General features: G+C 36.9%; 1 protein-coding gene across 1 annotated transcript in view; it reads left to right on the top strand.

The window, feature by feature from the left end:
* The window catches only part of PIGN (phosphatidylinositol glycan anchor biosynthesis class N), a 104,467-nt gene that overhangs the window by 58,343 nt on the left and 19,561 nt on the right, over positions 1–26,563 (top strand). Inside the window, 11 exon segments of the mRNA XM_045459723.1 lie at positions 572–711; positions 3,316–3,415; positions 3,520–3,612; positions 4,529–4,620; positions 7,584–7,692; positions 10,259–10,367; positions 12,927–13,029; positions 18,960–19,062; positions 20,735–20,821; positions 23,564–23,619; positions 24,135–24,210. Coding sequence (XP_045315679.1) covers positions 572–711; positions 3,316–3,415; positions 3,520–3,612; positions 4,529–4,620; positions 7,584–7,692; positions 10,259–10,367; positions 12,927–13,029; positions 18,960–19,062; positions 20,735–20,821; positions 23,564–23,619; positions 24,135–24,210 — 1,068 coding nt within the window.

Genomic DNA, 26,563 nt, shown 5'->3' with positions numbered 1-26,563 from the left:
CTTCATTACTCCCGGCCCAGAGCACCCACGGGCATGCACAGCCCGTGGAGGCCATCACTCGTGACTCACATTGGGGAACTCCTTTCTTGTTTGGCAGGTGGTTGGGAAGAGAAGATATGACTGAATGAACACACTGTGGTTGGGCAGTGGAGAGAGAAACGTGGGCAGCGTGTCAAGTTGGAGTTTGAATAGATAGAAGCATTGTTCCAAATGAAGATTAAGTCCCACAGTTTATTGTGGATTAAATGAGCTTTTGTGAGCTAGTGAGGGAGCTCGATCAACATTTATAAGATTGTTACTAAGGAGAAATATGTTCAGAGTTCCAAACAAGTTACTCGCAGACAAACTTGAGGAACATAGTCACTTTTAAATGGAGAATTGCCTAATAGCAACAATTTCAGAATAGCCAGCTTTTTCTTCCTGTAATAATGCTTCTCCAATGACAGGTTTTTCTTAAATGCAGTTCTTCAATTAATCATGTAATAGATGTCTTCACTTTGTAAAATCTCTTTTAAAAACCTGTCAATCAGCATGAATTTAGAAGTGTTTCAATGTTCTGTTTGATTTTCAGAAACCAAGCCACCTCCTGTCATGTAGTTGTATAGCTATTGGTGTTTTTGTAGCATTTTTCCTGCTGCTTCAAGACTGTCCCTGGACTTATTACATATATTGTTTGTTGCCAGTGCCAATATGGTATGCGGTTCTAAGAGAGTAAGTAACACTCCCATGCTGTCTTATTTTGCACTTCGCTGACAGTGAAATCTATTTTTAAAGTGCATTAGATTTCTGTAGCATAAATCATCAGAGATAGTTATAATGCCCTCCAGTTTCTGAGCCCTCTCACTTCATTGATAGCAGAAGGAAAGTGGCATATAAACATCTTTTTTTGTTTTACCTTTCCCTTACTGCCGTGAGGTTGTATTGACCTCGTTCCCTTCTTTGTGTACCTTTTCTAAGAAACATCTGGACTAAACATAGAGTAATTAATATTGACAGTACTATGCCAGGAGGAACTTATATTTTGAATTTGTCTTATCATCTCAGATTCCAGTGTATCTTCAGGTTTCACAAGGAAATTTACATGTTTTCTTTCCACATTTTTTTGCCCTTCCTTTCCTAGCTATCATGTAAACCTAGATAAACGGAGTTGGTAATTAAATCCACACTAGTAATGTGAACATACAGAATGGTGGATATTGTTCACGGGTGCCACAGGTCCTCCTTGAAGTGCCTCCTCACAGGCTGGAAGTAAAATGGGTTCTTACTGATGTAGAAACATCAGAGGCAGAGCTCCCAGGCGAGTTTCAAGCACTTAAATATAAAACCACTCAAACATTGGGCTGGTTCACATTCATAGACAGCGAGGGACACGTTGCCCATCTTGTTCTATATTTGCTCCAGTAATCTAGAATTTGAACTTAAGTCTTGGGCGTCCAAGCATCCCCTGAGCAAAACCAGACCCGGAAAGCAGACCAGGGAATGAGAGCTCAGAATTAAGGGTATATTCAGGGTTGGCCAGTATGTTTGTCATGACACGATAAGTATTTTTATTCTAATTTTTTTTAACTCCGGATTTGACCACATCTTTCATCCTTAAGTACTAAAAACATTGAAATACTAAAAGTACCAAAAATTAAAATTAAAATATAACATTTAGAAGGATAAGGCAAAAAGACACTATCAGAAGGACATAGTGTTGCTTCTCCGTTTGAAAGGAATAGGATTGCTGGATAGACATACTTAAATCGGATTTTTTCTAATGTCATTCACTCTGGTTTAAAAGTTTTTAGAATGGGAAGTTTTATCCCTGCAGAAACTTCTATTCTACTACAGAATCCTCCTGAATTATCAAATGTCCTAATTATGAAGGTGACTTATCTATTTAAACTTTAAGAGGAAATGTGATTTTGAATGTATGTTGTGTTCTATCTTTATCTTTTTGAAAATACATAGAAAATAAAACATAAAAATTCACCTTTCTTCTAAAATCTTGTTGTAAAATCTTCTAAATGATTTTACAAAGTCATCTCTTATTTTTCTGTGCTTATTCGGCTGTTGAGAACAAAAGAAGCATTCTCCTCTTGACTGGTGTTAACATTTCTTTTCTACATGGCACCTTAGTAGTTTTGATAATATTATGTAGCCATTGTTTTCAAGCAGAAAAAGATCATAAACCAAATGATACTGAGCTTTTATAATTACCTACTTAATCACTACAAATGCTAAAAAAAATTTTTTTTCTAGTGATGAAATGCAGAAAGTACTCAAGTATGTAATACATGTTTAATGGTTATGGGTTCACATTTAATTACAATGAGTGTACAATTAGTGACATTTTAAATTGGGTTTGGAAAAGGTTATTTAGCTCAGTGAAAAAGTGCAATTAAAATTTTCTCTACTGGAGCACCTGGGTGGCCGAGTCAGTTAAGCCTCTGACTTCGGCTCAGGTCATGATCTCACAGTTCCTGGGTTCGAACCCCGTGTTGGGCTCTGTGCTGACAGCTTAGGGCCTGGAGGCTGCTTCAGATTCTGTGTCTCCGTCTCTCTCTCCCCCTCCCCCACTCGTGCTCTGTCTCTCTCTCTCTCTCTCAAAAATAGGTAAACATTAAAAATTTTTCTTCTCGGGGCTCCTGGGTGGCTCAGTCAGTTAAGTGTCAGACTTCAGCTCAGGTCATGATATCATGGTTCATGGGTTTGGGCTCCACATTGGGCTCTGTGCTGACAGCTCAGAGCCTGGATCCTGCTTCAGATTCTGTGTCTCCCTCTCTCTCTGCCCCTCCCCCACTTGGACTCTGTCTCTCTCAAAAATAAATAAACATTAAAAAAATAAAAAATAAATATTTTTCGCTACCTTGAGTAGGAAAACATATGTTTATTTTATCAAGACAGTTGAGATTTCAATATAAAATTAACTTTGGTGGATTTAAATCTTTTCCCAGTTTTAATCCATTTTGAGTTCATCGTATTTTATTTCTGATAATGTATCCATAATTGCATGTACTCACGTTTAAGCTAAAATCAAAGATTTATCATTAATGTTTATGTTTTAAAAACAGATTTTTGTGATCATTATCAAATTAATTCAGAGATTATACTTTTTCTGAAATACTTCTAGGTTTTAAAAAAAGAGATTTAGTTAAGTGAAGCCGTTGAAAGAAATCTGTTAGAGATTATATTAGTTTTTGAATAGCCTATGAATTGAAAATTCCCTGATTTCTAGGTTTACGCAGTTTTTATTTTTTATCATATATGACCTCATTTTTTTGCTCAAGATATAGTATAAGTAATATTTTTATAAATGATCTTGTTAAACAGGTTTCAAGTTATTCAAGACTTTGTCACATTACTGTTGACCGTTCCTCCAAGTTATTTTGTTGGATACCTGTTAGTCTTTATCCTGGGAATTGAAATATTAGTGAGTAATTTACCACGTTACAGCATTTTCAGACCTCTTTCATACATATGTAACTCCTTTTAAATGACCTCATTTTTCATTTCTTCTTTGGAATGCATTGCTAGGTTCTCAGTTTTTTCTACCGCTACATGCTTACAGCTGGACTTCTTGCATTTGCGGGTTGGCCATTTATCACCCAGCTATGGACTCGAGCAAAGGTATAAGTACTTGTTTTGACATTAGACGGATTAGTAGCTACTTTGTTTTGATATGTGTTTAACTCAGGGAATTGTTCATTTTTAAAGAAAAGAGTAGAATGTGTCCTTACATAAAGAGCCTGGTCCTTTTGACAGGAGGACTGCGGTTGCCTCTAATGTTTCAGTGATTCACATAGAATCTTTCACATCAAAGTGAATTGGTCATGTGGTGATGGAAACACTCTAGATGCAGAACTGGTACCAAATATCTAAATGATGGTATTGTCCAGAGCAATGCAATGGCTTCAGAGGCAGTGCTCTGAACTCAAGTCAAAGGAGTCACCTTTCGCCTCGCCTTGAGAATAGGCTCATGTTTCCACTTTGATATTTTTTGAGGGAGGTAGCAGGAGGATAGAAATAATCTTCTTTCCACCCTATGAGAGAACTTCTAGGATTCTCCATCGAATGGCGTTATTAATAGTTTTTTGTCTTGATCTAATTACAAACATACTTTTACTTCTTTCCCCCCTGAGCTCAATCCCTTGATTATGGTTGCAGGCCAGCTTTCTTATAGATAATATCAGTGTATGGTATAACATAAATTGATGGAAGTACTTGCTATGAAATATGACCCAGGTTTCAATCCTGGCTGTTTCATTTACTAGTCATAGACCTGGTACATGTACTTTCACATCTCTGATCTCAGTTTCCTCGTCTGAAATATTGTGAGTAATATACCCTACCTCTTGAGGTTATTGTGAGACTTTATTTAATGCAGTACCTACTATTAACAGATCTCTCACCAGTAGTAACTGTATTATTTTTTAAACAGCTATAAGGCTTCACATATAATCTTTACAGGAGTGCAGTCTATGAAACACTAGAGACTATTTTCTTTACCCTATTTGTCTAAAGATAACTTTTTTATTTATTTTAGAGCATCTCACTGAGTTGGATTTTCTTCTCTTTGCTCCTGGCAGTGTTCCCACTGATGCCCGTTGTAGGACGAAAGCCAGATATCTTTCTAGTGTATGAACAATATTTTCTTTTCTTTTCAATATAATTGTTTTTCTCAAGCACTATGAAATATGAGCCTAATCTTGGTCATGAGTTTCAAAACAAACTAGTGAATAAACCAGAACTTAAAATACTAATATCAGACCATTGGTGATAATTTTGGCTCAGACACTGAGAAGCATTAAAGCTCCCTGGAGATACTTCTGGGCCTTCAAAAAAGTGAAATTGGGCCAAACAGTGATAATTTAAAATTCCAAAAAAAAAGAAGTCTAGAGGCTTTTGTATATTAAGGAATCAGTAAAAGGTTTCATATGAAAAATGTTCGGTTGCCAAAAATGTAAAGATCGAAAAGCCACTGATAGACTAACCTCTGTCTTTGCCTTTGAGCATGTCTAAGCTTTAAATGTCTTAGAAAAATGAAAGTCTCTCCTAATCTGCATGTAATGATCTCTAGGGGAGGGAGCTCTGTACTTTGATGGCTTTACCATGTTTAGTCACTTCAACTGGCTGTGTGTGTGTGTGTGTGTGTGTGTGTGTGTGTGTGTGTGCGCTCGCACATACGCATGTCTGTGCTCGGCAGGCTAGATGATCTTTGCTTCATGTAAGAGTCCCTCTCATTTTCTAATCATATAATCATCTGTTACTTTTTTTTAATGTTTATTTTTGAGAGAGAGAGAAAGAGCAGGGGAGGGGCAGAGAGAGATGGAGACACAAATCCAAAGCAGGCTTCAGGCTCTGAGCTGCCAGCACAGAGCCTGACACAGAGCTGGAACTCACGAACTGCAAGATCATGATCTGAGCTGAAGTCAGATGCTCAACCGACTGAGCCACCCAGGCGCCCATCTGTTACTTTCTTTTGAACTCTGTATAAACAATTCTTTTTAGCATCTTAACATAATCTTTAATAGATGAAGTGTATCTTTTTTTGACTGAAGGAAGATTAACTAAACGATTGATATTTTTTAAAAGTAGGTGTTAATTTTTGACTATGTGTTATTTGTCAATTAACACATTTTTATCTCATTTCTGTGAAATACCAGTATGGAATAAGTGGAATTATTCCATAAAGTTTATTTATTAGCAGAGCCCAAAATAAATTGTATTGAACTCTAAGACCATACTTCTAAGCCATACTTTATTAATAAGTGTTACGAAGTAAAAATATTTTGCATCTGTCATAAACTATAATAGCCTGTGAGAAGATGAGTTCCAATATTTTCATTTATTTTTTGCTTCATATTTCTTGTGAGCTCTCCTCTTGTCTTTACAAAGTCCCTTTCTCTGCTTTGGTCAGTCTCTGCCTTTCTGTCCTGCTCAAGCAGTGTTGACACAGTTGAGCAGTTTTTATATGCTAAAATAAGAGATTATAGAAATGGTCTCCATAGAAATTTGCTACTGGCATATTTTACTAAAGTTGAATTCAGGAGGCAAACTTGTTAAAACATGAGAAATCTAATTTGTATTTTTAAAAATTATGTTTTCTCCCTCTATGCATCTTAATTTAAATTCTTCAGTGATTTAACTTTGTGTTGGTGTTCTGGTAGCTATTTTTGCAACTTCTTTATTTTGACTCCTGGTTCATGGAGAAATTTCTACCCTCCATTTGATCTCTCACCTCACCTCCCTTCTTTAGAAACTTGCAAAGATAGATATGTGAAACATTTAAGGATAAAATTAAAAGAAAAAGCAAAAAAATCACATGGCTATAATATTCCTCTTAAGTTCTCTAAAATAAAATCATAGGGGCACCTGGGTGGCTTAGTCGGTTAAGCGTCTGACTTCGGCTTGGGTCATGATCTCACAGTTCGTGGGTTCGAGTCCCACGTCAGACTCTGTGCTGGCAGCTCAGAGCCTGGAGCCTGCTTCGGATTCTTTGTCTCCCTCTCTGTCTGCCCCTCCTCCACTCACACCCTGTCTCTGTCTCTCTCTTTCAAAAATAAATAAACATTAAAAATTTTTTTTAAATAAGTAAAATAAAATAAAATCATATTTGCCAATGAATTAAAATACCAAATTGTTTTTTAGAAAAAGAAAAAGCAAAGTATCTTGACCATAGATGGCTGTTTTCATAAGTTTTAATGGTAATCCATGCTGAATGTATAACTACTTTGTCCCATTACAATTCTCAAAGACTTCGAACAAAAACAAACAAGCATTTTCCTAGGAATTCCTGCTTTGCATTTATTTTTAGCCCTGCTTTTTGCTCTTTCTTACTTCTTTTTAACCAACTCCTTTTGTCTTTGTTGTCATGTTGCCTGCCTCCAGATTCTGCACTCAGTCTAATTTCAGTTGTCCTATGTTACTCAGATTTTTGGGAGGTGAGAAATAGAACTCGACATCAGTACACCATTTCCTTGATACCAGTTTCCTGCAGCTTCAGGAACCGTACTATACCTAGTGCTCTTGAAAAACTATAATTTGTGGTCTCCGTACTGTACAAATGCCTCACTTGCATTGCTGCCTTTGTGACCTCCTCCCTACCCTTCCTTTACCCAGGAGCCACTGGCTAAAGGTTAATAATAGAAGGAACCATTTTTCCCTCCCGGCAACACTAAGGATTAGAAATGTTGATCCTTTTTGGTATGAGTAAGTGCCCATAGTATAGTCAGAAAGTTTATATTGTAGATAGTGATGATACGTTTAACTATTTTTTATATTGTTTTCTGTAAACTTGTCCAAGTCAGCCTAAGAATTGTGGTGGCTGGAATGCATAAACATCAAAAAAAAAAAAAAAAATCGAAGTCAAGAAATAAGGTAAAGATACCTAAAAAATTGTGAGAAGTTAAAAGTAACCCCATCCCTTGTGTATCTTCATCCTCAGATTTTCATTCCTGTTATACCTGTTTCATCTTGATAAAACCAAATGACTGATACGGAGGGTCTACGTTAGAGTAAAATGTCTAATATTTTTATATGATATGTGTTCAGTAAATATATCAAGAAAATTTGAAATTGTGAATTGTGTTTTAAAACAGAATGGGCGCAGGCTTGCTGGTTCTTCTGCTATCCCTGTGTGTTTTCACATCTCTCATAAAAAGAAAAGACAGTTTTATAAATGAAGAGCTATTGTTACATCTAATTCAGGTCAGTTACACATTTCAACACCATGTCATGCTAATGATATACCAAAATATATCTTATGGTTGTATTTAGTGATGTTGTTCTTAAGATGCCATCATGTCTACATTACTCAATATCTGCCAGTTGGGAAGAAAATTTTCTGTGTGAGATATCATATGGAAATACATTCTCTAAAAGGTATGAAATAGCAAAAAGTTCAGCAGGAGACAGCCCAGAGATGCCAAGAGAACAGAGATTAAGGAGACCTGAGAAGCATCCGTATTGACCAAAAAAGTTGAACTCGAAATGGCCTCCTCTGGACTGAGATTCTGTGTTGCTCTCATTTGAGTCAGGACGAAGGTAATCTTTGAAGTGAGAGCAACCTCTGAGTATGTTTACATGAAGAATAGTCTGTTTAAGACTTCAGATGACGTGCCAGGAGAAAGTTGACTTCACCTTGGTTGTTGGCTTTGCTGTGACAAAAAGAACTTTGAACTTGATGTTTCAAAATCGAGTCAATTCCCAGTTAGTTATACTGTATACTAGATGTGTGATTTTCAGTCTGTTTAGCTTCAGTCTGTTTTCAATCGGTAGAGATACTCTCTAATATAGGGTTGTGAGAATTGGAGAATATATAATGTCATATTCTGTAAAATGATAGCTGTTTTGTACATAAGCATGGAAACCACTTACTTGTTTGTTCTTTTAACACTAAAAAAAAAAAAAAAAAAAAAAAAAAAAATTAAAAACCACATCCAGACCACTGACAAAAGAAAACTTACAGGAGTTTTCTCAAAAAATTTCCTCAGAACAAAGCTTAGGATAATAGAAAATAAAGCCAAGAATACTCCAAAATAAAAATATACAACACTTAAAAGATGTTAATTTATTCTTGGAGAACAACAGAAAACACATAAAAAGAGAAGTATTTTGTCAAATGTCCTGTCGAGACATTGGAACACGTATTTCATTTTAAATGGTATTGGGGCACCTGGGTGGCTCAGTTGGTTAGGCGACCGACTTGGTCTCAGGTCATGATTTCACAGTTTGTGAGTTCGAGCCCTGCGTCGGGCTCTGTGCTGACAGCTCAGAACCTGGAGCCTACTTTAGATTCTGTGTCTCCCCCTCTCTCTACCCCTCCCCTGCTCATGCTCTGTGTCTCTCTGTCTCTCAATAATAAATAAATGTTAAAAAATTTTTTTAAAAAAATGGTACACTCACTGGCTTTACACTAAAGCCCATAGGTAACTTTGACAGAATTCACATATAATTATGAATACTTTGACAGAAGTGAATGTTTCTGGATCCCACTCTATAGGAGCAAATATGTTAAAATTCTTACGGGCTTTTTATAAGTAGCCCTGAATATAAGGTAAATCTGTTATGAAATTTCTTTTTTATGTTAACTTTATTAATTTGCATTAATTGCTCTATTGTATAGCATATTTTTGGTGGTTCCAAGATAAATGTCTTTTAACATTTTAACATCTCTGACAGAATGCATCTTACAATTGAAAGGATACTAAGATTGTGTCATAACTTACTCAACAGCATTTTTTCTAAATTCACTGAAAATATAAGAGAAATTGATGTATCTCAAGGATTGGTGAGGAGGTTGCTAATCTGATCTCTAAGAGTTTATTTACAGCCGTAGCTTATGTCATTTCTTAAAATGGCAGTTAATCCTCTAGTTCAGAGATTAGCGAACAATTTTCTAAAGAGCCATAACTAAGTATTTTAAGCTTGTGGGTTGTATGGAGTCTGTTGTAAATTCTCCACCCTGCTACTGTAGTGCAAAGGGAGCTGTGGACGACACATAAATGAACGGGAGTGACCATGTTCCCACCAAACAGTATTTCTGAAAACAGCCTCCAAGCCAGAGTTTCCCAGTTCTCCACTAGTTTGTATATATTCCCTGAAGAGTACTGTACTTCCTTGTGTTCCCAGTACCAGGTGAACATTCAGGCCACAAATATGTGTTGAATCAATGGATATGACTGGGCAAGGGCCAGAGGTGGAAGACATTTAACCACGTAGCACCACTTGCGTTTCCATGATTTAGGAAATCTTCAGAGTTAATAATGAATATTTCCCTTTTTTTTTAAGTTTTTTTTTAATGTTTTTATTTATTTTTGAGACAGAGACAGAGCATGAGCAGTGGAGGGACAGAGAGAGAGGGAGACACAGAATCTGAAGCGGGCTCCAGGCCCTGAGCTGTCAGCACAGAGCCCAACGCGGGGCTCGAACTCATGGAGTGTGAGACCATGACCTGAGCTGAAGTCGGCCGCTTAACCAACTGAGCCACCCAGGCGCCCCAATAATGAATATTACTAAATAGATACAGTGTGATCACGTATACCAAACTGTTGTTGAAAGTGTAAAATGCCTCATTTCATGCTTGTAAAGGAGGGCGTCTGCCTAGTACAAAGTTCTAACTTGTAACCTTGCTGCAAGAGGGTGAGCTGGTCCAATGTCAATAGCTTTGGGGCTAGATTCCAGTTGTTGAAGCACTTTCCTAAGTATTCTTTTTGTATATAAATTAGTCTCTCACCACGTCCTCTTTTCTTTGTGTGTTTGTATTTGTTTTCAGATGCTGAGCGTAGTGATTTCTATGTGTGTTACGTATAGCACCCACAGCAGTCTACGCAAGAAACAAGGACTGCCTCTTCTTAATCAGATCATTAGCTGGCTAATATTAGGTAAGAGGTCAAATTAAATGAGTTAACGTTACATCAAGTCATACCTTAAAGTTATCCATTTACATCTATATTCTTGTTATTGAAAGAAATAATTTTGTTGAATGAAAATAATAATAACCAGTGATTATTTTTATCTCATGGTAGAATTTGACAAAGAAAATTAGAACATTTGTCTCCATTGATGTGTTAATAAGAATTACTTGATAGAATATGATTGGCCTGATACTAAGGCTATGCATTTATTCACATCTGATAAAAGTCTAAGTGATTCCAGAAGAGAAGAGATTCTTATCCTGAAATTTCATGTCAGTTCATAAATTCTCCATTCTTACACAGGGACTAAGAAACAGTTCAATTTTATCTGTATTTCCCTTGCTGAAAATAACATTGATTAGTCACTTCCCAACACATTACACATTTTATAAAGCCAGTTAAAATTTTCAAAACACATTCCTCTGTAGTACCTTTGCTTAAGGATCCCGAAATGTGCATGTGGAGAAAACAAGTGTAATTTAAGGATGTAGGGTTTTCCTTCCAGCTAGAGGACCAGGACAAGCTTGAAGTCCAGGTTTTTCATTAAAAAAAAAAAAAAAAAAAAAAGACACTTTGTGATACTTGTGAATAATGTGGCATGCAGTGTAACCTTTTTTTTTTTTTTTTTTTTAATGATTTTTGTTGTTCCATCTTTGGATGGAACTTACTGTTAAAATTGATGAAGGGCAGGCCTTCAGTTATCTTGATTTAATGAAGTTACTATTTATGTTCATTCTGCCTAAACAATATTAATGACTGCTCCTTCATTAGAAAAAAAAAAAAAATGTGTTCAGTTTGTACTATGTTCTGGCACTATTTTTTTCCCTGAGAATAATAAAGGTGGACCAAATCCCCGCCCTCCTGGAGCTTATATTCTGCAAGGAAGGAGTGGTAATATTCTAGTGTGGTGACTTATAAGTGATGATCTCTCTCATAGGACATGTTAGTTTTTAAATCCTCAGAAAAAACAAAAACTCTGAACGAGAACTGTAATATTAAAGGGAAGTCTTTGTGTCATAGTGTATAACTTCACAAATACACAGTTAGCACACACCAGCGGAAACAATATATGGCAGGTTGGGGGTCCGATAGACGTAGTAGCAACCCAGCTTTTCCTCATTCCTTTACAGTGCAGCCTGGCTCACTTCCTCAGTTTTCTTACCCACCGAAGGGTAAACCACAGGGCAGAAGAGAAGCAAAGAAAACGCAGTTTGTGCGCATGGCATTATATCTCATTTTGAAATCTCTAAAACTTCTAAAAAGGTTTAAAAAATAGTGCACTTACCAGAATTATAGAAAGCCATCCTCCACGTCAAATGCTTGTCCCTCATCCGTGTTTATGAATGTATGTATGTGTACAATTTTTTGAAGACCGTATTCAGTACTTTTGTCTATTCTACCATCCTTATAGTAATTTTTCAGTTGACCCAGCAACGTTCATGGCATTTTTTTCTTTCTTTGTCTTTTACGACATTGACATTTTGAAGAATAACCAACCACAAGCCCTACCCTACAATGGCCTGTTACTCAGTTTGAATTTGTCTGGTGTTTCTTTGTAATTAAATTGGAGTTATGCATTGTCGGCCAGCATACTGCATAAGCGATGCTGTGCCCTTCTTAGGTCACATTTATAGGCTCATGGTCTCTATCTGTCCCTCATTGTTGATGTTAATTTCCATCACCCTATCAAGGTGTTGCCCAGTTTTTTCACTGTATATTTACTGTTTCTCCCTCTCCCTGCAACTAATAAGCTGTCTGTGGGGACACACTCTAAGGCCATCAAATATGCTCATCAAAATTTTCCCTAGATGTAGCATCCATTCATAAGTCTTTCCTGATCCAGTTTTTGTCACGATGGCTATAAAATTGATGCTTTTCTAGCTCCAGTACTCACACTGCATTTACCAGAGGTTCTCAGCATTCTCCTTTAAGAATCTCTTCTTCTTGGGGTGCCTGGGTGGCTCAGTCGGTTGAGTATCCAACTTTGGCTCAGGTCATGACCTCGTGGTCAGTGAGCACGAGCCCCGAGTCAGGCTCTGTGGCTGGAGCCTGCTTTGGATTCTGTCTCCCTCTCTCTCTTCCTCTCCCCTACTCACGCTCTGTTTTCTCTGTCCGAGAAGTTTCTGGGGTGCCTGGGTGGCTCAGTTGTTTAAGCGTCTGACTCTTGGTTTTGACTCAGGTCATGACCTCACAGTTTGTTGAGTTCAAGTCCCGCATCTGGTTCCACACTGACAGCACAGAGCCTGCTTGGGATTCTCTCTCTGTCTGTCTCTCTCTTTCTCTCTCACTCTCTCTCTCTCTGCCTCTTCCCCACTTGCTCCCTCTGTCTCTCTCTTGAAATAAATAAATAAACTTTAAAAAAATGTTCAAGTTTCAAATTTCTTACAAAAATGATTAGGACAAGTATAGCCCAATTGAGAGGTCACAGAAACGATAGCTGCTATAAATGATCCTAGGATCAGTGCTTCTGAACTCATGTCCATTGTGCTGGCAGTACTGACACTACCCTCCTTTGTTTTATTGCAGCCTTTTCCCTCGTCCTGCCACTGCTGAGTCCCACAAGTCTCTTCGAGCGGTTGTTTAGCATTCTTCTTTCCTTGATGTCAACCTACATACTGCTAAGCACAGGGTATGCACTGGTTTTAAAGCTTAATTTTTAGTAGCAAGTTTTAAATGATATGGACATTTCTCTCTGAGTATTTTACCTCTGGAAATGAAGTATGTGTAAATCTTGAGAAAATTAGAAATATTTTCTGCTTCGTAAGAACTGTATATGACTTGATCTTAAATCTTTTGTTTTCTTGTTTTCATAGTATTGCCTGTTGTCTTTGTCTTTCTGTTTATTTCCTGGAGTTGCTAAAATGTCATTTTACTACAGTGTTAGAAAGTTCTGGTTGATTATGGAGAAACTTAAAGTCTCAAACAAGGACTTGGAAGAACTGTAGCTCCGGGACATTACTTATGTGCACTTCAAATGATGCCTTGATTTGTCTGTTCTTATTTGAATATATTTTTTCTTGTAAATTTTAGTCTTATGTATACCATAGTCCAAATATTTCTTTCGATTCAGAAACTTTCAGAATATTTTCCCAGAAACTAAAGAGCCCATTTTTATTTAAGATTTAAATTTTCTTGTAAAACAAACACAAAAACTAGCAGCTTGAAGTGTTCTCTAGAAGTCCATGAAACAGTGATATAATCGTCCTGCCTGCTTTTGAAGAAAAGGATTCTTTACTTGCCTTTGAATTTTATTTCATCCTTACTTAAATGCTGATGAGGGTGAGAAATATGTACATTATAACAACACTGGATACAACAGACAGCTCAAATCACCACTACTCACTTGGGCTAAATTTGGTCCAAATATAAGACCTTGATCTCAAGTAGACTAAACCTAGGGATTCCCTGTGCTATCAACAGGTTATTCCCAGTGTAGATGATTTTGTAAAGCTATTTGGGGTTCAAGACGTAGGTTTATTCTTTGGGAAACTTGGTTGTCCTAATTCAGAATTAGAGGGATGTTCTCAAAAATCTTTTCATAGTAGACCCTAACATTATTAGTGGCCTAGGCCCTGGGAGTTCTTGTAGTCCTCGGATAAGAGATGATCCAGAAGGGTGCAAAACCTTCCCTTACCAGAGCTCCTCACACCTCCTGCCTTCCTTTCTCCCTGCATACCCAGATCTAGAGCACAGCTGTGAAGATGTAATATAAGCAACATGGAAATTTTCACCAGTTACCTCATAAGATCTTAAGAGGGGCTTGCTTTGAGACTTAGAACTTTGAATTTTCAAATTAAGCTTGAAGTCTGTCAGCATGTTCATACTCAAAAGTGATAAACATAAGGTGACCTTAAAACTGTTCATTCTTTTCCCCTTCATTGGTGAAATTTCAGGATAAATAATTTAGTTACAATAAGAATCCATCAAAGTTTCTATGAATTAGTTTTTAGTCTGGATAAGAAGACAAAAGGTAAAATCATTTCTATTCTAACCCAGCATTTTGGGGTGACACATGAGTTTCATGAAGAGATCATACCTAGAGCTTGCCTTAAGAAAGTATGTGTTTGAGGAGCATCTGGGTGGCTCCATCGGTTAAGCATCCGACTTAGGCTCCAGTCATGATCTCGCGGTTCATGAGTTCGAGCCCCACGTCAGGCTCTGTAGTGACAGTTCGGAGCCTGGAGCCTGCTTCGGATTCTGTGTCTCCCTCTCTCTCTCTGCCCCTCCTTCACTCATGCTTTTTCTCTCTCTCAAAATATAAATAAACATTTATATCTCTCTCTCTCAAAAATAAATAAACATTAAAAAAATAATTAAAAAAAAAGAAAGTACGTGTTTGAGAGGGTCCAGAGATATGTGCCAGCTTCTACGTAGTCACTTAATAATCAGTAATCCCTCTTCTGTTTTGAAACTTCACATTCTAAAGCAATAAACAAACGTAAACGAATGTGTAGAAGATTTAAGAAATACAAACAAATCTAAAAATAGATCTTGTTTGCTCTTTAGAAAGAAAGGAAGGAAAGAAGAAAGGACGATTAAAGTTGAATTTTTAGTAAAAAAATATTTCATGATGTTTTAAATCATCAATTTCAGTCACAAAGATACCAAAACATATTACTGTAATTTATTTTAAGAAAATCTAAAAAGAAAAAAATTCAGGCATAACATCAGAACAGTAGTAATGAGTATGACCTTGTTAATGAATGTATTAAGAAATATATTATTCAACATCAGAAAGCATATTTACCTTTGCAGAAAAATGCAACAGGAATAGCCTAGAACAGCACAGTCTAACAATTTCCATTAGTTCCTTTTTCAATGTCAAATCAGTTTTGCAAAACTAATAGTCCACCTGTCATTGTTCCACATTAACTATTTTGGACAATCTGGAGGATTCTCTATGTAAAGTAGTGAATAGTCACAATTATAGGATATTTAAAAGAAATGCAGTTTTATTACTTTACAGAAATACAGTAATAGTAATCCTAAGTTCTAACAATGTATCCTTGATTTAATGAATAAAGAAGAGTCATTTTAATCAGCATTTGATTATTTTTATGCAAATGGAAGCTATTGTAATGCTTGAAAGTAGTTCTAAGTTTGTTAAACATTTCCCACTAAAATTTTATTTATATTATCCCTTTGCTTAGCTAACTATAAAACAAAGCTAAATGCCTTTTCTGCCCTGTTGAATTTGCAGAGACCAAAGCGGCAGATCCTAATTTTGTAAGGTTTTATTATGTACACTGTGAGCCTGTGATGACATTTTATTGGTATTTTAGTTTATTAATTCAGATACGCAGACTTTATACAAGATATTGATTGTCTAAAGAAATAAAGTCCCATAGGAAGATTGTCTTTATCAGATTTATTCATCTACATTTTACAAATGAAAATGATTATAGTTTATAGTTTCTGAAAGGAAATAAATCTGTAGCACTATTTGTAGAACTATGATATGTATGTTTCCATATATTAGGAAAGAATGCTTTCCTATATAACTGCAAATATTTTAGGAAATCGTGGTCCTCTTTTATTTAGAGCATACACCTTCTTGATTCAATTCAACAACAGTTGTTTTTCCTTTCCTGCCTCCAGTGTCCTGACCACTAGACAGACAAATGGGCACAACAGTTAGCTTACCCCAGATGCATCATAGAGTCGTAAGCTGCTGTAAAATAAAGACTTTATTTTACGGTGTTAGGCAATTACAAAATGCAACAATTAAGGTATCGCGACTTAATTTGATTGAAAATTATAAGATATAAAGAAATGCCTAGAGAGGGGTGCCTTGGGGGCTCGGTCAGTCAACTGTCCCACTCTTGATTTCGGCTTAGGTCATGATCCCACGGTTCATGGGATCATGTGCTGATAGCACAGAACCTCCTTGGTATTCTGTCTCTCTCTGTCTCTCTTCTTCTCTCCCTCCCTCCCTCTCTCTGCATCTCCCCACCCCCCTTCACGTTCTCTCTCTCTCTCTCTCTCTCTCAAAATAAACAAACGTTTAAAAAAATAAAATAAATATATAAAGGAATGCCTAGTGAAAGAATTTGAGGAGGGGAGCTGAATTGGTGCCATCAAGCACTCATGTAGAAGTTGAACTAAATTGAAAGAATAGCTGGGACGTAGGCATTCTAAATCAACATTTGTTTTTCAATTATTTGTTAAAATATCATTGTAAAAATAGTATTAATCACAGTTTGAAAAATAGGGATAAAGAGGAAAATCAATCTATTAACCCTACCCCTCCTCCTGATATTCTGGTATATTTCTTCCAGTCTTAACCTCTGTATTTGTCTTTTAACATGGTGTTGATTATAGTCCATGTACTATTTTATATCTTTTTTTTCCTACCTAACTTTATTTTAGAAGCATTTTCCCTGGTGGCTCATAGGCTTCCTAACTATCATTTTAATAGATACTTAATATTCTATGATGTGAATGAACCTTGATTTATTTAGCTGTTCCTCTATTTTTGATCATTTATTTCCATTTTATATTATCATAACTAATATTTTGATTTGCGTTTTTGTATATAAGCTTTCTACATAGTTTAGATTAGATCCTTTTTTCACTTCTCACACGTAGTATAGGTGGGCCGTGAATTTTTTTTTGACTTTTGTCTTCAGAACAGTACCAGTTTATAATATCACCAGCAACCTATGACAGGTCCTATTTCATCATATCCTCCACAGTATTTGGTATTTTCATTTTTAAATAAGAACTTCAAATGTGATTTTAATAGGTCAAAAATGGCACAGCTTTGTGTAATTTTCTGTACCTGTTTTACTAATGATATTTTCTCATGTATATATTCTCTATTCATATGCTTGGGCATTCTACATCATTTTAAATGTTTATTTTTATTATTTTTTTTCTTTCCAGAGAGAGACAGAGACAGAGTGTGAGTGGGGAAAGGGCAGAGAGAGGGAGACACAGAATCCAAGGCAGACTCCAGGCTCAGAGCTGTCAGCACAGAGTCAGATGTGGGGCTTGAACTTGTGAACCACCAGATCATGACCTGAGCTGAAGTCGATACTTAACCGACTGAGCCACCCAGGAACCCCTTTTTATTTTTTTAATGTTTATTTTTATTTATTTGTTTGTTTGTTTATTTATATATTTTTTGAGAGAGCGAGTGAGCGAGCGAGCAAGCATGAGTGGGGGAAGGGTAGAGAGAGGGAGTTGGGCATTCTACATCTTATATACCAAGTGATTTGTGTATGCTGTCTTAAATATCAATAGTTCCTTCTGCCTGGTCTTCAGTGTTTTATTTTTATGATCAGTAATAGAGTTTAAAGCATTTTGCTTCTTTTGCTTTCTCATGTTTAGGAAATAGCGCCAATTGGAATAGAGTTCACTAAGTGAAAAATTTGTGAGAAATAAAGGTTTTTTTTTGTTTTGTTTTGGTTAGTTTGATTTTGTTTTGAAACTTCCACTTGGATAAGTAACTCACCCAGCAAATACTTACTGTTAGCTGGACCTGCAGTGGTGGCACAGGCAGAGGTCTTACAAACTAGCGGGAAAGACATGTCAATGAACATGGGATTCCAACAGTGTGAGAACTGTAAGAGAATATTTGGGGGATGGCCAGGGTGGCACACTTAGCTGGACGGGGATGAGAAAAGACTTCTGCCACTGTCTTATCTCCTGAGCCTTTCCCTTATCCACCTGATAATGTCCACATTAGACCACCCCAGAGATGTACCGTACATTATGGAATCACTTCCTAGCTTGCTTCCTGTTTTTGTTTTTGTTTTTTCCTTTCTGTAAACAGTATTACAACAAACATCTTCATATGAGAATTGTAGTGCACGTGTTGGATTATTTTCTCAGGGTACGTTCCTAAGAGTGACATCATTGGATTGTGGTATATGACTATTTGGGGAATTATGGATACACAGCACTGAATTGTCTTCCAGAACATGTTTATTTCTATATAGAGTATACGAGAGTTAGTTTTCATTACACTCTTGTTGACATTATTATATTTTTTAATGGATAAATGTGATAAGCGAATATGGTATCTTCCTGTTCTTTTAGTTTCCATATCAATTATCAGTAAGGTCAGACATATTTCGTGTATTTATTAGCTCTTTTCTTTTCCTTTCTGAGAGATTTATGCCTGTATTACACCCCCCCTTTTTTAAAATTTGGGATGTTTGCTTGTTCTTCTATGTGTATTAATGATTTTAACTCAGGAATTGACTTTTTACCTTTGTCTTAATGTTTTCTCTCCTTTTTTTGTGTATTTGTTGTTTTACCTTACACTGATTTCTAAATATCCCTACTATTTTAAAATTGTAGTGATCTCAAGATTTAATACATTTTAAAAAAGATGATGCTGGAGTTGATATTTAAATTTTCCCTTCCCACTTTCTTCTTCTGGAAAGCCTAGAAAATTTAAATTTTGTGATATTCTGACTTAGAAATGTTATCAAGGATGTTTTAATTTTGAGAAAGACCTCTGAGCATAAATGTGCATATTTACTCGTTTAATTTTTTTTTCTTTTTTTCCCCCCTCCCCTCCCACTTCTTCCCCCATGCCTTTACTGCTAGGTACGAAGCTCTCTTTCCATTAGTATTGTCATGCTTAATGTTTGTCTGGATACAGGTGGAGCAAGAAACCCTGCAGCAACGTGGTATTTCCTGCAAACAGAAGGTAGCTGGGCAGAATCATTGTTGCATTTATTTGAGAATAAATATTTTCTGTTTTAGAAGGAAGTTGCAGTGTTAGTCCCTCAAAAATTTTAATGACTGCCATTTAAGGCAGTCATAATTAATTTAGTAATAAAAATGAAACAATTTGTTTATCAGAAAAATTTTCACTTATAACAGAAAAGCATGATTTCATTGTTTTATAGGCATTAAACAGGTTGGGCTTAGGGATTATTTGTGAATCATTGATGTACAAAAACATCAATGTAGATGAAGGAGTAGAGGGGAAAGAATGTTCTTGATCTTATTGTTCTTGATCTAATTTTTCTTTCCCTCAATTTATTTTAGTCACAAGAATATTCAACATTGTCACAAGTCAGTTCATGAATTTGATCAGAAGGTGCCATTTGTGTTTTCTGTGTTGTTTTTCTCTTTCTAGTGGTCCTATCCCAAATTGTTTATTCTGCTGCCGTAGTGGTCGTGGCCTCAGTCCAAATCTTAAGCTGTTTATTCACCACAGTATACTTTGAATTGGCTAAAAGCCAGCTAAATTTTAAGGACACATTTATCATGCTGAGCTATACAGTGAAATTGATGTCTCTTGCCTTTATTTTAGAACTGAAGGTAATTTATAAGAAATTGGTGACAGAATATTTACACTTTTACTGAGGTCAGATAAAAAGAATATTACAGAAAAACACCTTCGTAGTTGATCCATTGATCCATCCATAACTGGTTCCAGTTGAGTTTACAGAAAGTAATTGATAATTTAGAATAATGAATTTCAATAATGAAGGAACTTTATTGAAGTATATTAAATAATTACTGTTTTTTAACTTTCAGCCCTGGAATATTAAAACAGCACATGAAAAGCAGTTTTGATCAGATTCAAATAAATGGTCAGACTGTCCTTAATAGTAAATATTAAATATTTTAATATTAAGTGGATATTAAATTTAAAAGTAACACTTTTTGTGTCATTTTTTAAGTTCTGTTTTTTATTGGAAGAGATTTTTTTATATAAAGGAGTATTAAAGTATAAAGTATTAAATTTCTGGTAAATTTACTAGAAAATTACAGGGAAAGTGGAGGAAGGGGAAGATCTCCCTTTAAACTCCCCCATGAGTTTTTATTTTTATAGAGAGAGGGGGATTAAGCAAGAGTGCATCCACATTGTTGGACTTGAGTGACTTTCTATTTTACCAAAAGTAGAAATCTTTTATATTTTATAGAGAGAAAATAATTTTTCTACAAATAGAATTAACAGAATAACGAAGAAACAGAGAAATATTTGATTTCATCATGCTTTTTCATATCATGCCATATTTGGGTTTTAGAAGGTCAGGACCCTGAAGAATCAGGACTTCAAAAAGGGAAGAATTACATAGGGATTGAAAGTGAACCATTTACATGGGATAAGGAAAAGCTCACGTCTCCCGTTTATTATACATTCAGCAGTACTACAGCTCCATTCAGCATATTGTTAGCAACGTAGTCTGCCTTTTGGCAGATTTTATTAAGGTGTAATTAAGCTCTAGGAACAGCTTTATTTTGTTTGCTTTGGTCAGTACAGGATAACTTTCTAGCTCTTGTAACTTAGACTGGAAGGTAGGCCTTTGAGGGTAGAAGTAAGTGAACCGTTCTTGCGTGTTCGTGTATTTCCAATTGTCTCCCAGGTCACCAGTGTCCGGTTCACCTGCAGTACTGATATAACCCAGTTCCGACAGCTCTATCTGGATGACGTCCGGAGGGCCTTTTTCCTTGTATCCTTTGTTTGGGCTTTGGCTTTAAGGCGCTGCCACCTCTCATTTAGTGGGGTCAGAAGGTGTTTTCCCCTTTTCACTTAATAGTGGTATCACCTGGGAGGGGTTAGCCCCATCAACCGTAATTTTCTTCCTATGGTTCGTGTTTTTAAAAAATGGTGAAACTGTAGAAAAGCACACAGAATGATACTAAAAACAAATGTATATGTGTGTATTCCCGCCATCCAAGATATCAACAAGTAATATTTTGTCACATATGTCACACATTTAAAAGAAAAAAAAACTAAAACATTACAGCTAAAGCTTAAGTTTTTATTTTTGTTTTTTTTTTAATTCCCAACTCCACTCTGATTTCCCTCGTCCGGAAGAATCCACTATTATGAGTTTGGTTTGTATCTTTTTATGTGTGTATTTTGTACTATACTCATGTTATGTAATATCTTCCTCCCAAAGTTTTCCGATCACATCCGAGGCAACATTGTGTGAAAGTTATTAGTGGTAGAAGTCTAAAGGACAATATGGGGGAATAAAATCTCACTTTGGGAAGGCTGGCTGATCAGCTTCAACAAGTTCACAGGGAGGTATTTCCTTTGAACTTACCGTGGCGTTCTCCCTCTCTCTGCCTCTTGCTTCTGCCCTCCGTTCTGCTCTGTCTTTGCAGGCTCCTTCCACTCACCCTATACGAATAAACACTCCTTCCCCTGAACGCTTCGTCTCCCTAAAGTATTTTATCTTGTCTTTTCTGTTTACTCCCAAGCTTCTTGGAAGAAAAATCCATAGTTGCTGCTACCATTTCCTCCCCATTTATGTACTCTAGCCTTAAGCCTAGAACGCTCAGAGCGGTGCCTGGCACGTAGTAGCTGTGTGAAGATCGGTCGGATGTCCCTGCTGAGACTGTATCGTCACTGGGTCTGCAGGGGCTCCCTGACCGCACAGTCTGGTCTTGAGTTTTACTTGACCACTCTGTAACATTCAGCTCTGTTCACTTCTCTTTTTCTTTTTCCTTGACTTTCAGGACACGATCCAGGTTTTCTTCGTAGCTTTTACATCAGCTCTATTCTCCTGCACTAAAACTTACTCTTCCTTTGTCTGATTTTGAGTGATGTTCTTCTCCAAGCTCTACGCTTAACTTTCTCCTCTTCCTGTGCCTGGATAATGTCACCCTCTCCTATAGCTTTGACTGACGCCTCCACGCAGACAACTCTGAGGTTTACTTCTCTGGCCTTGACCTCTCCTGACCTCATGAGCCATATGTCCAGTATTCTGCGGGGCATCATCAAATATATGTCTGAAACTAACAACGGCCCACCCTTCTCCAAAGTCTCTCTCTGGCGGGCCTCATCTCACTGAATGGCATCACCATACTCCCAACCACTTGGGCCATCAAACTTGTTGTCCTATTTAACTATTCCTTGTCCAGTTCTGAAGTCCCACCGTCTGCCCTCATTCTCCATTTCCACTCCCAGTGCACCAGCTCGGACCTTCCTTGCCCCTAACATGAGCTACTGAAATAACTTCCCAATTGTATTTCCTGCCTATATTTATTTGTCTCCCTGATTTGAATATCTCACTGTCACTGGTGTTTCTTACTTGTATCGCTCACCTAAAATGTTTGTGGGCTTGTCATTGTCTCCACAGTAAAGTTGAAGGCTTTTTATTAATATGCCGCTAATCTATTAGTTAATTAGTATGCCACTAATCTTGCTTTCTCTTTCACTGTATCCTTCAATAAACTCTAAGCTTCTGTCATACCTGTTAATATTTCTTGACTATGTCTTTTATTTCCCCACCGTTTACCTTAAAACGCTTCTCATGTACTTGTATATATTGTCATAATCTTAGTTACCATGTGAGCACTTCGAGACTATTTTATTCGTATTTATATGCTTAGTGCCTAGCTCTGCTTCTGACTCATTCTAGACAATAAATATTGGTTGGTCACTTGATTGGCTGAGTGAATAGATCCATGAATACATTTGAATCTCAAGTCACCAACTCGAATGCCACTTTTTCACTGAAAGTTGTCATAATTCATACATCCTCTTCAGTGTTTCTTTACCACTTTTGTGTATGTGTCTGTAATAATATAGTAGCTAACATTTATGGAGTCCTTTCAGTGGACCAGGCAGTATTTAAGTACTTTTCTAGCAGTTAGTTCTTAGATACCGATAGGATTAATGCTTTTTATTACTGCATTAAAACAGATGTTACGTTTAAGAAGTGTCAAAAAGATGTCTAGCATTTTCTCATGTCTCATTCTCTGTTGAGTTATTATAGAACATGGTATCTCCTTCCGAGCCTTCCAAAGAACCTGGCACGTTTCCCATGTGGTGGGCACACGGTGAGAGTATATGAACTAAAACAGGATTTCACCTGAAGATGCCTGTCACATGCACTGGGTCCATGTTCTCCTTTGGAAAAAACCATCAGTGGCCAACTACAGATACAACACTCCAACTTGCTTCTGTTAGAGAATTGGAAAATGCCCTCCCAAAGGTGCTAGTGACAAGTGAGGATAACCTCACATGCCTCCTGTTTTTAGCACATTGCCTCTTCAGCCTGGTTCCTTCAAAATTCATTTGCGAGGACATGTAATGGAACATTCGCTTATGACAATTTATGACCAAGTGTACAGGTTAAAAATCAAGTTACCTTCCTGGTAGAAGAAGCATATCTTTTCTAAATGAAGGAGAAATTTGTATGAATTCCGACTTGTTTTGGCATTTCCTTGACTCTGTTTAGGTTTTCTTCTTAGTGACAGCATTTTTTGGAACTGGGAACATAGCTTCTGTTAACAGGTAATTAAAAAAAATTTTTTTTTAATGTTTATTTATTTTTGAAAGAGAGACAGAGTGTGAGTGGGGGAGGGGCAGAGAGGGAGAGACAGAATCCGAAGCAGGCTCCTGGCCCTGAGCTATCAGCACAGAGCCTGATGCGGGGCTCGAACTCATGCACCGTGAGATCATGACCTGAGCCGAGGTCAGACACTTAACCGCCTGAGCCACCCAGGCACCCTGTTAACAGGTAATTTTAATTGAAAACAGCATATTTATAATAAAAAATAATACAAGTTAGATTTCTGTTCTGTACCATACTTTTTATCCCGAAGGATATATTTTGGAGATTGGTGTGCATCGGCACATGCATATCTACTTCATCTGAGTGGCTTCCTAATATTCTTGATACGATGTAAGCTTGTGTTTTAGTAGGAGTAGCTTTCAGAAAGGTAGTTGAAACATCCTTTTTAGTAGAACATTCTTTTAAAGTTACAATGTGAATTCTAAAATCTTTCTTCTTTATGTTGGTTCCTTAGCTTTGATCTTGCCTCTGTCTATTGCTTTCTGACCGTGTTTAGTCCTTTTATGATGGGAGCCCTGATGATGTGGAAGGTTAGTTTTCTTATTTTCTTATTATATTAAGATACTGATTAAGATTATCAATTCATTGTGACATTAAGATAGATTATGTAACACATTACATGACCTTAAGATTATGAAGTCATTCTGACAGAGTGAGATCGCATAGAAAGAAGATACCTTCCCAGACAATGCTGTATGAGAGGTAGGGCCCTTTAGCTTTTACTCCAAAATATAGCTAACCTTTTTGCCTTATGCTTAAGCCCATTTAACTTCCACAAAGTACAGATTCTATGTAAATCCTGGGAAGTCCCAGCACAGATGATTAAAGCCTGTGGGGAAGTACAGTGCAGATCAAAGCTGCAATGCTCCCAAAGATTCTCTATGTTCCCCACAAGACTGCCAACATGTTATCATCTGTTCTCATAATCCGTGTACCTAGAATCGATTGATTCACTCACCAGGTACATCACTGAGTGCTTACATTTACAGTAACGCAGTGGGCACCAGCTGCATGACATGGCACCAAGATCATGACAGACTCCTCAGCTCTGGAGGTTCAGACTCCTGTGGAATGTAATTCATGTTCTTTCCTTGCTTCTGCAGGGTCACTCTGCTTGTCTTATTCCCTCTACCACAGTGCCTGGCACATTTTACGTAGTTAGTATATATCTGCCTAAAACCTGATTACCTTCTGTTCAGATCACAAAAGTAACCATTGTTAAAAGTATGTGTCTCTTAATTAGAGTAATATCCCTTTTTTTTGTTATTGCATTGATACAAATGTGATCCTAAGAAATATCAAAAAGATGTTTTTCTCATGTCCCATTTTCTACTGAGCTATTGTAAAACATGTTATTTCTTTAACTTTCAATTACAGTTTTTTCAATTTTTTTAAAACATTTTTATTTTTGAGAGAGAGAGAGACTGAGTGTGTGTGAGTAGGGGAGGGGCAGAGAGAGAGGGAGACACAGAATCTGAAGCAGGCTCCAGGCTCCGAGCTGTCAGCACAGAGCCTGATACGGGACTCGAACCCACCAACCGTGAGATCATGACCTGAGCGGAAGTTGGACGCTCAACTGACTGAGCCACGTAGGTACCCTCAATTACATTTTTTAATGGTAGTTGCTCTTTTCTTAGTCTATTGAAGAGTATTGGCCTTTCATTAAAAATAAGAAAAAAGTGGGGCACCTGGGTGGCTCAGTTGGTTAAGTGGCTGACTATTGATCTCAGCTCAGGTTATGATTCCAGCGTCATGGGATGGAGCCCTGCATCAGGCTCTGTGCTGACAGTGTGGAGCCTGTTTGGGATTCTCTCTTTCCCTCTCTCTGCCCCTCCCCTGCTAAAACTCTCTCTCAAAAAAAAAAAAAATAATAATAATAATTAAAAAATAAGAAAGTAAAGAAGGGGCTTTGTCAGTTGAGCTTCTGACTCTTGAGTTCAGCCCAGGTAATGATCCCAGGGTCGTGGGATCGAGCTCCGTGTCAGGCTCCATGCTGAGTATGGAACCTGCTGAAGATTCTCTCTCTCTATCTCTCTCCCCTCCCTCGCCCCTCCCCCGATCTCCTGAGTGCTCTCTCTCTCTCTCTCTCTCAAAAAAAAAAAAAAAAAAAAAGAACTTCCTTTAAAAAAAAACAAACAAAGAAAAACAAAAGTTTAAATTAAAATACTAGGTCTTTACTCTCCAGCCACATTCAGAGCTGTACTGACATCACTGGATGGCTTTTTTGACTGATGTGGCCAGAAGGGAAGGTCCTCCCAAACTGGGTTTTATTTCACTCGCAACAATCTTATCCAGTCTTGAACATCATTTCTTTTCATTAGCTTCTCTCTCCTTTCTTTTTATTATGTATCAAGTGCACGCACGCGTGTGTGTGTGTGTGTGTGTGTGTGTATACACATACTTAATTGGTTACTGGAAAGCAGTATCTCAAAATATTAACGGTGTTAGCTCTGGATTATGGATTTTCAATCAGTATAAATTGTATTATAACTTTCTCAATTTTTTAATAAATATTTTACAGTGAGTCTAAGTTGTTCAATCAGAAATAAAGTTGTATTAAGATAAATGAATAAAAAGCAATGGCAGAACAGCTAAATCATGTATATAGAGTTAAAGTATCAAGTGACCAGATGAGTTCAGGGATCTGTGAATCAAATTATCAGGCTCTCTAATTTATTTGATTTGGGGCATTCTGTGCCTCTCATACTCTCTTGGAATCATTTGAACAGGGTCATTAATTACTATAATGACATAAATCAAAAATTTGTAGTAGGCTTTATTTGGAATGAGTGTTGATATTTGTTATCTTTTTATACTACATATGCTATTGATGTTGATTTTTAAATCCATTTCATCACTATTCTATATATCATTGATCTCATG

The sequence above is a fragment of the Leopardus geoffroyi genome, chromosome D3 (genome assembly GCF_018350155.1).
Source record: "Leopardus geoffroyi isolate Oge1 chromosome D3, O.geoffroyi_Oge1_pat1.0, whole genome shotgun sequence".
Lineage (NCBI taxonomy): Eukaryota > Metazoa > Chordata > Mammalia > Carnivora > Felidae > Leopardus > Leopardus geoffroyi.
The sequence above is the reverse complement of the archived record's forward strand: the minus strand, read 5'-3'. Positions and strand labels throughout refer to the sequence as shown.